This window comes from Peromyscus eremicus, chromosome 16_21 (assembly GCF_949786415.1).
Source record: "Peromyscus eremicus chromosome 16_21, PerEre_H2_v1, whole genome shotgun sequence".
Lineage (NCBI taxonomy): Eukaryota > Metazoa > Chordata > Mammalia > Rodentia > Cricetidae > Peromyscus > Peromyscus eremicus.
In genome coordinates this window covers 1,437,435-1,449,984 of record NC_081432.1, presented here as the reverse complement: position 1 = coordinate 1,449,984, position 12,550 = coordinate 1,437,435, and the positions used below count along the sequence as shown (strand labels likewise).

General features: G+C 47.4%; 2 protein-coding genes across 5 annotated transcripts in view; both read right to left on the bottom strand.

Moving 5' to 3' along the window:
* The window catches only part of LOC131893712 (H-2 class I histocompatibility antigen, TLA(B) alpha chain-like), a 6,352-nt gene extending 4,015 nt beyond the window's left edge, over nucleotides 1–2,337 (bottom strand). The window contains exons 1-2 of the mRNA XM_059243822.1: nucleotides 2,323–2,337; nucleotides 1,771–1,801 (exon numbers count right to left, since the gene is read on the bottom strand). Coding sequence (XP_059099805.1) covers nucleotides 1,771–1,801; nucleotides 2,323–2,337 — 46 coding nt within the window. The remainder of the gene's footprint in view (nucleotides 1–1,770; nucleotides 1,802–2,322) is intronic.
* LOC131926459 (H-2 class I histocompatibility antigen, D-37 alpha chain-like) overlaps nucleotides 1–12,550 on the bottom strand; it is a 61,452-nt gene that overhangs the window by 47,520 nt on the left and 1,382 nt on the right. For 2 of the 4 annotated variants that reach the window (XM_059281949.1, XM_059281954.1), the window contains exons 4-9: nucleotides 12,058–12,333; nucleotides 11,265–11,540; nucleotides 11,062–11,178; nucleotides 10,854–10,883; nucleotides 10,667–10,717; nucleotides 10,289–10,538 (exon numbers count right to left, since the gene is read on the bottom strand). In XM_059281949.1, coding sequence (XP_059137932.1) covers nucleotides 10,671–10,717; nucleotides 10,854–10,883; nucleotides 11,062–11,178; nucleotides 11,265–11,540; nucleotides 12,058–12,333 — 746 coding nt within the window. In that variant the 3' untranslated portion in view covers nucleotides 10,289–10,538; nucleotides 10,667–10,670. Of the gene's footprint in view, nucleotides 1–10,288; nucleotides 10,539–10,666; nucleotides 10,718–10,853; nucleotides 10,884–11,061; nucleotides 11,179–11,264; nucleotides 11,541–12,057; nucleotides 12,334–12,550 lie in introns of those variants that run through there. The other 2 variants (XM_059281947.1, XM_059281948.1) reach the window with 1 other exon arrangement.

Genomic DNA, 12,550 nt, shown 5'->3' with positions numbered 1-12,550 from the left:
AAATTGACAAGTCCTCAATTTTCTCTGAATCCCCATAAGATAACACGTGCCCCCAAATAGCAAGAAATAGTCTAAAAAACTATGCCCACATTCCCCAAAAAATGGATTATGGAAGTCTGTCTTTGTTTAGAATGTTGGTTAAAAATTGTTATGGATAATTGTAGTGGTATTTGCACTGCCTCCTTTGGGCTGTGTATCCTAAGGAGAGTGGGCAGATGCTGCTAGCCGCCACCAGGAGAAGCAAGATGTGAAAGTACCGATAAGCCATGCAGCCACCTGGAAACGCATAGATTAATAGAAATGGGTTGAGTTAAGTTGTAAGAGCTAGCTGGCAAGAAGCCTGAGCCAATGGGCCACAGAATTGGTGGTTAATATAAGCTTCTATGTAATTATTTTATAAGTGGCTGCAGGACCACAGGACCATGGGCAGGACTGGAGAACATGGGACCGAGTGGACTGGTGGGACCAGAAGAACTTACAGCTCAGATAATGGTCAGGAAAAAAGCTAAATAAAGGAGATTAGATTCAGGATTTTTTGTTTTGAAAAGAAAAAAGGGGAAATTCTGTGGGATAATACCCTTATATAGTGTAAAGATTTGTCACGCCTATTGGTTAAATAAAACCCTGATTGGCCAGTAGCCAGGCAGGAAGTGTAGATGGGATGACCAGACTTGGTGTCTGCCTTTCCACTTCTAGCCAAGGAGGACATAGCTGAGGACTGACCTCAACAATTCACATAGGGACTGAGCTCCCCTGGCACAGCCCCATCCTCACTCAGCTCCCACAGACTCCTCCTGTCCCCCTGACACTCAGCACAGCAAACACAGATTCTGGAAGATTTTCCTTGTTGCCATTATCTCCCCCTTTACACTTTAAGAATCCTCGGTTTTAATTTGACCTGCCAATCTCTCAGGTCAGGGCGTGAACAGCCAAGTTCACATTCAGATTTTTCATTTCATTGGAGAAGTCAGGAGCTGCAGCTCAGGGCAGTGTGGAGGTGACAGGATGGAGATGTCCCTCCTGTCTGCTGGACAGGAGGGTTGGGTGTGGAAGAGAGCAGCGACAGTGCAGGGACAGGTCCTGGTGGAAAGGGCTGGGTGAGGTTCCCCAGTTTTTTCCTATTGTATGCACAGGAAAAAACTAAGATATTGCTGTTCAAAGACTATCCATTGGTTCTTAAGTCAGAACTAGTCCCTCAGTCCCTCGGGGCAGCTGTTCTGAGATAAAGAACAAGAGTCAAGAAAGTCAATATAAAGACCTCTCAAAGGCCCACCACTCACTGAGAGGTCTAAGTAGCAGAGACCCTGGGACCCAGTCCTCTCCTTGCCTCAGCCCCAATCCCAGGCTCTAGGGTGTCACCTTTCAAGCCTCCATGTACAAGACAGAGCTCTAGGCACTGTCCCTGCCTGCAGAAGAAATGACCAGACTCAGTCAGGAGACTGACAGGTGGGGCTGGAGGAGAAACTATCAGCTCAGCTTCTACCCAAGTTCCTCATGGACAATTCATCCCTCACATACTGACCTGCAGCAGGAGCATAGCCTCCTTCTCCACCTGTGAGAACAAAAGCTGTGAGAGACCAGGGAAGTCCTGGTCCCCAGCAAGCTTTCAGAATTGTGAGTGCACACCAGGGTTGGGTCGGGAGGCATGGGGAAGGAGGTATGCAGGGAATGATCCAATGCCAGTTTGGAGGTCTGTCCTAGCAGGAACATTCCCCTCTAGCCTCTGACCTCTGAGAATCATGTTCCCATCACCTTCATCATCAGGGTTATGAACCTTTCCTCCATTTTCCAAGTACTTTACCTAAGGTGATTGTCAACATACAGACCCAGAGATTGGCATGGGTGTACACCTAGGGGTGTGTGTGTGTGTGTGTTGGTTACCATTCATTATGTACTCTTTTTGAAGATGCTAAATTATAATAAGAACAACAACAAACCAAAAAACAAACCAAAACAAACACAAAAAACCAGACCTTGCCCTTCCATAACTGTGTTCTTCCTCATCCACATCATAACAACTCCAATGATAAAACCTAATATCACCACAGCTCCAAGGCAGCACCAACAATGGTCATGAATGGGGATGGTAGATTAAGGAGGCTCTAGGAAAGGAAGGGAAAGGAAGGGAAGGTGAGGGTCATGGTTTAGCTCTCTGACCTGACTCTGCCCAGGGTCTGTAGAAGGTTCCAGCTATCTTAGTCCCATTTGCACCCAAAGCTCTACTTACCCCATCTCAGGGTGAGGGGCTCAGGCAGACCCTCATGCTGCACATGGCATGTGTATTTCAGCTCCTTTCCAGAAGGCACCACCACAGCTGCCCACTTTGGAAGCTTCCATCCCCTGCAGGTCTGGTCTCCATAAGCTCCATGTCTTGTGTCTGTTCCTCCTCATCCCTTTCCCAGGTCAGGGTGATGTCAGCAGGGTAGAATCCCAGGGCCCAGAACCTCAGGGTGGCAATCACCTTGAGATTTGGGGTGATGGGTCACATGTGTCTCTGGTGCGTCTGAGGAGAAGATTTGGAAAGTTCAGGCACTTAGCATTCTTCCTGGTGACTCCAGCAGTGTACTTGTGAACAACCTTGGAAGGAGAGACACCCAGAGTTTCCTCTAAAGCCAGGAAGGAGACAAAGGTCTACACTCTCCTCCATCTTATTTGATACAGTGATGATTTTATATAAGCTATCAGGATTAGATAGAAGGTAGGCATAAAGGGTCAAAACAGGAAATGAAGAAGTCACACTATTTCCAGACAACAGGATTCTTTTCTTAAAAAACCCTCCTGAGCCGGGCGGTGGTGGTGCACGCCTTTAATCCCAGCCCTCGGGAAGCAGAGGCAGGCAGATCTCTGTGAGTTCGAGGCCAGTCTGGTCTACATAGTGAGATCCAGGACAGGCTCCAAAGTTACAGAGAAACCCTGTCTCAAAAAACAAAACGAAACCAAAAACAAACAAACAAAAAACAAAACAAAAGACCCTCCTGAGTCCACAGGAAACTCTTGGACCTAATAAACACGTATAGTTGCCAAATACATAAATCAATATCAAAATGTGGCCTTCATTCATGTCAGCAGTGTATATTTAGAAAAAGTGATTCCAAAATGTACAACAAAGACATTCCAAAGAAACTAACCAAAGAAATGAAAGAACTCTGCAATGAAAACTTCAAGATACAGGAAATCACAGAAGAGAATGTTAGAGGATGGAAAGACAATCCATGTTCCTGGACTGGCAGAGTTAACATTGTGAAAATGGCCACACTACTGACATTAATCTCCAGATTTAATGGAAATACTATCTAAACTCTGATGTATTTCATAGCTTTAGGAAAAAAGACAAGAATCTATACAGAATGACAAACACTCTTCATTGTTACAATCCCAACCTCAAATTATACTAGAGCTATGGTGACAAGGACAGCCTGGAACTGGCATAAAATAGACGGGAGAATCAAAGGCATAGGATAGAGATCCGGGAAACAAGATGACAAAGTAATGCAAGCTTAATTTTAGAAAAGAATGCAAATAACACATTAGAAAAAAGATTCTGCCAGGCAGTGGTGGCGCATGCCTTTAATCCCAGCACTCGAGAGGCAGAGCCAGGCAGACACTGTGAGTTCGAGGCCAGCCTGGTCTACAGAGTGAGATCCAGGACAGGCACCAAAACTACACAAAGAAACCCTGTCTCAAAAACAAAAACAAAGAAAAAAAGATTCCATTCTACCCATGATTCTGCAACACTGTTTTTCTGCCTGAGAAGATGAATTTAGATTCTCACCTTTCACCTTGTACAAAAGTAAACTTGAAATAGAGCAAAGCCCTTATTAAGTTCCAAACTTGAAACACCCAAACTTTAAAAAGACAACCTAGGGGGAACCCTTCCAGATACTGGGGTAGACAAGAGCCTCAAACTAGGACAATACCACAGGAACTAATAAGTCCACATATCAGTATGAAAATAAAGCCTCTTCATAGCACAGGACACAGTCTGCAGAGTGACTAGAAGCTACAACAGGAGGAAACCTGTACCAGCTGCAGACAAGGGACTAGAGTCCTCAATTTACAGAGAACTGCAGAAACTAAATACCAAGGAACTAGCAATGTCAATTAACTCATGGTTGAGAGAACTGAATAGACAGTTATCTTAAAAAAAGAAAAAAAAACATAAATGGCTACTAACTATTTTTAGTGTGTTCAGTACCTTTAATTTTTTTGAAAATGCAGATTAAAATTACTTTAGGGGGCTGAAGAGTTGGGTCAGAGCTTAAGAACACTTAATGATCTTGCAGAGGACCTAGGTTAGATGCACTGTATGTAACTCAGGTCCCAGGGAATCTGACTTCCTCTTCTGAGCCTAGGAATCTCACCAGGCACACATGTAGTGCACATGCACACGTACAGGCAAAACACTCATCCATGTAAAAGAATGAAATAAAAATGAAAACGAAAAAAGTGCTTAGAGATAGCCCTTCACAGAATGGCTGTCATCAATAAATCTGACAGCAAGTGTCCTCCTTCAGGGAGATGTAATCCTGGCTATCTTAGGCCTCCTGACAGTACCCGCAGAGCAGGCGCCCATCTGGCCCCAGGTCACAGCCACACATCCACTTGGAGCAAGAGAGGTTCTGGTGAGGACATGGTGGTCAACGCCACTTTGTGGCCGCCTTGCCCCGCTGTCAGTCCGTAATCTGAATGTTCAGAAACAGAAGTTCAGTGGAATCCAATGTGAAAGTCTGCGGGGTCTTTCCTGTTTGATGGTCTGGGCAGGTGTTTGGATGAAACTTCGACCCAGCGGGTCAGGATGACACAAGTCTATCCCAGGTGAGATTCAGGGGTTGTGTCTGTGATCACACTCAGCTTAGTCACTCTGTAGTAGCCAAGCAGTGTCTTCAGGTTCCATGTGAAGTTCTTCCCTGTATTCCTGGCTTTTTTTCCCCTCCCAATACTTCAGCTCCTCCTGATGCACTCAGGGCGCGGGCGGCTCCATTCTCTGAGTCTCTGTGTCACTGTGGAAGTGCACGAACTGAGTAGTCAACATAGCAATGAACAAACACCACAGCGAGTGCGAGCCTGCGGGAGGTGAGCAGGAGACCCCGACCCTCCTCCCTTGCCCAGGGTCCCAGGTGAAGGCGGGGAGACAGGAGGGATCAGGGCCAAGATATGCTGACAGGGTGCTGTCCCCTCCAGGCGCCCTGCTCCTTCCCGCAGAGTCCTTTTCCCTCCCCATGCCTTTACTTGGTGCTGAGTCACAACTATGGCGCTAGCCAGTAGCTGGACCAAAGTGACAGAGGGCATAGTCCTCACTCTGGGGTCTGTGATGAATGTGGACTTTGTTCCTGTTGACTGCTGGACTTGGAAACTCTGTGGCTGACGGCTTCTCCGGAAACTAGGTGTCCAACAGGAATGAGAATTAGGAGTGCGTTATTTGTGTGCAGTGAGAAGAACCCGACCAGGGCTGAGAGACAAAGCGATACTGTGCACATGGACAACCAGTGCTGGGAACCACCCTGGGGTCTTTATTAAAGAAAATGCGGTCAGAGCCATGACATGACTTGGGACTTTAACCGGACCCATGTTGTCTGGCACTCATACCTCTTGGGTACATCGTTTCTCTGAGTCTTGGTGCAGAGTCTATGTAAGTTTTAGTTCATTTAATTTATTTTAAATTTATGTTCGTGTGTTTTTGTGTGTGAGTATATGAGTGCAGTGCCGGAGGAGGACAGATTTCCTGGAGCTGGAGTTATAGGTGATTGTGAGCGCCATGTGAGCGCTGGGAAAACCAACCCCAGGTTCTTTGTAAGACCTGGGTATGTGTTCTTGACAGCTGAGCTCTCTCTCTAGTCTGAGAGGATTCTTTTTAATATTTGATTTATTTAATTCTTTTTAAACTTTGTTTCTTGTAATCTTAGATATTATATTCTAACTACACAAATGGTAGTTATTAGGTGGTTAATTACAAGGTGATTCTGTTACTGAATGTTTCTGTTCTGCTCTAGAAGAACCACGAGCTCTGAGACTGCAGAGAGATCTCAGCAATTTAGAGCACTTGTAGCAGCTCACAACTGCCTGTCATTCCAGTTCCATGATGTCTGACTCCCTCTTCTGGCATCCCTGGGCAGGACAGACACATGATAGACTTGCCTCCACGTGGGTAAAATACTCCTGTGCACATAAAATAAAAAAATTTTAAAAAAGGGGGGGCAGAGAGAGAGAGAGAGAGAGTCCATTTGAAATAAACACTATGGGGTCTATCTTCCAATGTGGTACATAATAATGGATCATTTAGGAGGCTTAATTGATTTAATTAATTAATTCAAATAATTAATATTAATTAATTGTTTGAAACAGGCTCTTGGAGTGTAGCCTGAGCTGGTCTCAAATTGATGTTCCTCCTGGGAAAGGAGAAAACCAAGCAGGGTCAAAGGGCATACGTCTAGTAGAGGAACAGGGGAAAGAGGCACCTTGAAAAGAAGACAGGATGGAGGGTGGGGTGGGGTCTGTAATCACCCAGAACACAAATCTCCTGTCTGTGAGAGAGGCTCCAGTTTAGGTTATTGAGGTGGGATTAGGTGTGGCATCATTCCAGAGGAGTGGGCCAGTGCTGTAATCAACCTGCCCACGTGGTTCTTAGGCCCTTGGAACTGGTGTAGCAAGAATGTGGAAGAGTTAGGAACTTTGGGCTGGAAAAGCCCCAGAGAGCTGCAGGCAGAGCTTAGTGGGGAGTTGCAGTGGGGATTTGGAAACCAGAATGCCCAGAGCAATACAGACAGTGGAGGTAATTTACCTACTAACCATCTCTTCAGCCCTGACCCCCGACAAAAACAAACACAAAACAAAAGAACAATTTGGTAGGTTTCTAAAATTCTTCAGTTTTCCCAAGGAAGTTTAAATGTTCAGAAAAGACATTTTTCCAATGAATAAATGCTGGTAGGCTGCAGAGGTGGCTCAGTAGCTAAGATCACTTACTGCTCTTGCAGAGGACCTGGGTTTGATTCCTAGTTCCCACACGGTGGGTCATAACCAGCACTTCAGTTTCAAGGGATCTGACACCTCCGCTGCACTCCACAGGCACAACACACACAGAGTGCACATACATATGTGTGGACAAAACAATGATACACATAAAACAAAAATAAATCTTTAAAAAAAGCTAATGTGATAGATTCTCGCTCAACTTTGAGAAAATGTTTGCCAATACATAAATCAGGCCCATAGCCCATATCCAAGAAGACTTCTCTGTGGTGTTATTGTGTTCCCCGATATATTGTGCATGCTAATAAACTTATCGGGGGTCAGAGAACAGAACAACCACAATATTAAACATAGATGTTAGGCAGTGGTAGCACACGCCTTATTCCTAGCATTCCAGAGGCAGAGATCTACCTGGATCTCTGTGTATTCAAGGATACAGCCAAGCATGGTGACTCATGCCTTTAATCCCAGAAAGTGAGCCTTTAATCCCAGGGAGTGATGGCAGAAAGCAGAAAGGTATATAAGGCATGAAGACCAGAAACTAGAAGCTTTTGGCTGGGTAAGCATTCTGGCTTTTGAGCAGCAGTTCAGCTGAGATTCATTCTGGATGAGAACTCAGAAGCTTCCAGTCTGAGGAAACAGGATCAGCTGAGGAACTGGTGAGGCAAGGTAGCTGTGGCTTGTTCTGCTTCTCTGATCTTCCAGAATTCACCCCAATAACTGGCCTCTGGCTTGATTTTATTAATAAGACCATTTAAGAGTCCTGCTACACTTCTCTATCATTTGCTAATCTACTTTTTCTGGTTTGGAATGAAGCCAGGACCTCATGAATGGTAGGCAAGTGTTCTGCCCATGATAGGCAAGGTTCACCCCAGCCTATCCCCTATCATTCAGTCTTTAAATTAAACATGGTGTTCATAGAAGAGGCTACTTCAGTTCATACAAATTGTTTTCCTCTAACAGGGGTGGTGTTTTTTAATGTTGCATGAGTGCTGTCTGTGGACTTGCCACCTGTGACGTTTGGATGTTTCTGCTAAGATGCTTAAGAATACTCCACACTGCAAAACTGAAGAAGGTGGGTCTCTGCTGGGAGGGCTGGGGTTGAGGAAGGCAGCATTTGACACACAGCTTGGTGGTCCAGCCTGCCTTGTGTTTCCAGGACTTGGGCAAAGCTGACCCGACAAGAAGAACTGCCCAGGGCTCTGGTTACACTAGGGGATGCACTAGTGAGCAGGATTCACAGTGGAAGGGCAGCACTGGGGACCTGACCAGTCTGCTTCTCCATGCCAACCACGTACACAGGGTCATAGAGCATCTGAAGGAGATGCCAGGAAGGACACTCAAGACCCAGTCAGGGGAACTAGGAAACACGTGGCTGGATCTGTGCAGAGCGGTGGTGTCAGGAGAGAAAACAGAAAACATCAAAACGGTTCATGGTGGACAGTTTATGAAGGTCTAAGGCTGAGCAGCAGCTTATACAGATGTAGGAACACAGGAAGTAGGAGTGATGCCCCTGGTGCCCTCTACATCACAACCTGAGGACCTAATAGGGTGTGACAGGGAGCAATGTTACCTTCTGTACTACAAAGATTCACTTATACAGCACATTGGAGAATCTGTATGAACATGGTATAAAAGGCTTAGCACATAAATACTGCTAATCATTTGTTTGGTCTGCATTAACCACTCCAGGTCACAGGTTCCTGGTGGAGTACAAGGTTGATACCCACAGACTCTAACTAGACTCAGCATTTCAAGAAGTGTGGCCTGAGCTCAGACACCCAGAGAATGAGGGACCAGTGTAAGGGATGAGGAGAGGCTCAGACATGGGCTTTAAGAGCACTGTGAAGGAGGTGCAGGAAGAAACTCAGGGCTCAGTCAGGGGAACTAGGAATCAGTGCTGGATCCACACAGGGCAGGAGTACCAAGAGAGAGAGAGGAAAAAAAACCTGATGACAATGGAGGCTTGAGGGCTGAGGAGCAAATCACAGAGAGGGAGACAGGGAGGTGAAGCAGAGGCTCCCACGTTGCTCGTGGTACAACATGGGGTGTGTGATACATAAGTTCTCCTATGATGGGAGGGTCATACAGTGTGACTAGAGGCCCAGGTTGAATAGTGGACATTGTCTTACTCCACAGATGTGCAGGTATGTTTGAATACCTGGTCTGAAGTTGGTGGAACTCTTTGAGGTGAGGAGGAGTGGCCGTGTTAGAAGAGGTGTATCACTGGGGCACTGTTGGAGCCCGCTAGGTTTCCTAGTGGCTGTACCCAGCAGTCCTGCATAAGAGGTTGATTGGACCTCTGGCCTGAGTCTCAGGTGTTTGGAAGGGTCTACACTGACTGTAACTAGCAAGGGGGAGGTCTTTTGCTCCACCCCTTGGCATTGTTATAAATAGACCTTTGGAATAAAGTTCTGGGCCAGTGGATAAGGATCCAGGCCCATTCAAGTCTATCCTGAGTTTCTCCGTTTCTCTCCCCTTTATTTCTAACTAAGTCTCTTATCCCTCATTCCTCAAGAGTCCCTGGGGTAAATAATGGTGGGGCTGGTCTGTCACAGGGCAGACTTCAAGGTTTCAAAAGCCCACTGGGGCACTTTTAGTTGGCATTCTCTGTTTCATGCTTGTGGATCAGGATGTGAGCTCTCAGTTTCTGCTGGAGCACCATGCCTGATTGCCTGCTGCCCTGTGCCCTGCCATGATGGTCGTGGACTCTAACCAAGCCCACTGTAAACTCTTTCTTCTATAAGTTGCCTTGGCCATGGTATCTTATCACAACAACAGAAAAGACACCAAGACAGTTAGTTAACACCAAACAGCGTAAACTGCTAGGAGGCTGTGAGGAAATCACAGATGCCATCAGAACCTTTACAGAGACAAAAGTCACTTGCCCATCCCAGTCCTTTTATTTTCTTTAAAAGATTGGTATTTTATTTCTTTTTTTTTTCTTTTTTTTTTCTTTTTTCTTTTTTCTTTTTTTGGTTTTTCGAGACAGGGTTTCTCTGTGTAGCTTTGCATCTCTCCCTGGAACTCACTTGCTAGCCCAGGCTGGCCTCAAACTCACAGAGATCCGCCTGGCTCTGCCTCCCGAGTGCTGGGATTAAAGGCATGCGCCACCACCGCCCGGCCCTCTCCCCTTTTTTAAGGAAAACCATTATCATGAGAAGAATGGTGGCTGATAGTGTGGTCTCCCTGCAATAATGAAAGTGTGTCACAACTCAGCACACAAACATCTGTGCGATGGTCACTGTCACCGCAGGACGCTGCTGCACTACATTGCTAGAAACTGTGTTTCCATTTGGCACAGACAGACACAACAGGAAAGGCCCAGTGAGGAATCAGATTCTTATTTTCAGTGGGAAGTCAGGAGCTGCAATTCTGTAGCAGAGAACAGGCAGGATGGAGGTGTTCTGTTTGGAACAGGAAGGTTGGTTCCTGAAAGGTCAGCATCCTGGTAAGCAGGGGTAGACTCCCAAGATCTTCATTGTCCTCACAGGAGAAAGCAACACCTTCAGACGTTTGGTTCTTCTTGAGTCAGAACTTGTTCCTCAGTCCCTCGAGGCAGTTGTCTGAAGCTATAGAACAAGATTCGTGAAATAGTCAGTCTCACCATGACTCATTAAAATGTCTAAATCTGAGAAACCCTGGGACCCAGCTCTGTCCCCTTTGTCTCAGCCCCAATCCCAAGCCCCCAGAGTGTCACCTTTTCAAGCCTCCAGAGACAAGTTGGAGCTCTGGGCACTGTCTCTGCCTGCTGAAGAAGAAATAACAAGGCACACTCAGGAGACTGAGAGGATGTGGCTGGAGGAGGAATTATGGGCTGGCTGGGCTCCCCACCAGCTCCGGCTCTACCACAAGAGCCTCAGGGACAATCCTGCCTCCACACTTACCTGGAGCAGGAGCATAGTCTCCTTTTCCACCTGTGAGAAGAAAAGCTGTGAGAGACCAGGGAAGACCCGACCCTAGGAAGTTTGCAGAACTCTGACAGTAGACCCAACCTAGTGACAGTAGCAATTGGGGGTGTGGATGTTTCCCATTAATGAGGCAGAGTACACTTCTAAAAGGGGCTGAGAGAGAACCAGACCTGCCCTTTCCTACCTGTGTTTCTCCTCCTCTTCCTCACAACAGCCACCACAGCTCCAATGATGGCCACAGCTCCAAGGAGAACCAGAACAGTGATGATTGCCATGATGGGGACAGTGGACTGAGGAGGCTCTGGGAGGGAAGGACAGGAAAGGAAGTGAGTGTCATGACCCCAGCTCTCAGCCCTGACCCCAGCTCTGTACACAAATCCCTCTTACCCCATCTCAGGGTGAGGGGCTCAGGCAGACCCTCATGCTGCACATGACATGTGTATCTCTGCTCCAACCCAGAAGGCACCACCACAGCTGCCCACTTCTGGAAGGTTCCATCCCCTGAAGGTCTGGTCTCCACAAGTTCCATGTCCTGAATCAGATCCTCCCCATCCAACTGCCAGGTCATGGAGATCTCAGCAGGGTAGAAGCCCAGGGCCCAGCACCTCAGGGTGACTTCTCCATTCAGTATGGGGTGATGGGTCACATGTGTCTTTGGTGGCTCTGAGGGAAAGATTTGGGAAGATGAGGCATCTTGCTTTCTTCTGGGGACTCAAATGTTCATGTGACTATTGTGGAAATGGACACGGAAACTAGGGTGGGATTAGGGTGTCCATATATTAATAGACCCCTAGCTAGAGCACACATAGGCACTGGGGTATCTGTTCTTTGGGATGCTCCAGGATGTGATTGTGACAGTATGGCTTGATGTCTCTGCAGACTGGTAGAGGGGAAGGGCTTCTGGTCGTGAGCTGAGTGAGGGCCAGGAGACTCAGAAAAGCTGGAGTCAGATTCCGAGACACTGAGTGTGGGACACGGAAGGAGGCCTGAGAGAAAATCCCCCATGGGTCCAAGGACATCATCAAGGCTGACTTTCGGTAAAAGGATGAGTCTCTCTATGGGAAAAGCAGCCGGGAGTCTCCTTCTCCCTATTCCTCAGCCAGTGCATTCTGGACAGCGTTTTTCCTCTGGGTATTGCACAAGCCTTGCCAAGGAAAAGCAGGGAGGGATTTCTAGGTACCTGAGCGCAGCAGGGTGGCATTCCCCAACTCCAAGTATTTCTTCAGCCACTCTATGCACATGTCCTGCAGGTACGCCCTCTGGTGGTGGGCCTCGTCTACGTCCTCTAACTTGCTCTTAGAGATCTGTGAGGCCGTGTCGTGTGCGGTCCAGGAGCGCAGGTCCTCGTTCAGGGCGATGTAATCGCGGCCGTCATAGGCCTCCTGACAGTACCCGCGGAGCAGGCGGCCGTCCGGCCCCAGGTCGCAGCCGTACATCCACTGCAGCGTGTGAGGGTCTGTCGGGGACACGGTGGTCAGCGCCACCTTGCGTCCACTCCCCACAACCCCCCAACCCCCCACAATTCCCCCCCCCCCCCCCCCCCCCCCGGTCTCTCCGTCCATAACCCGACCTTTCAGAAACAAAACTTCACAATGGAAACCTAAGCCAAACTCTTCGGGTGTTTCCTGTTTGAGGATCTTGGTAGGTGTTTGGATGAAACTTCCACCTAGCAG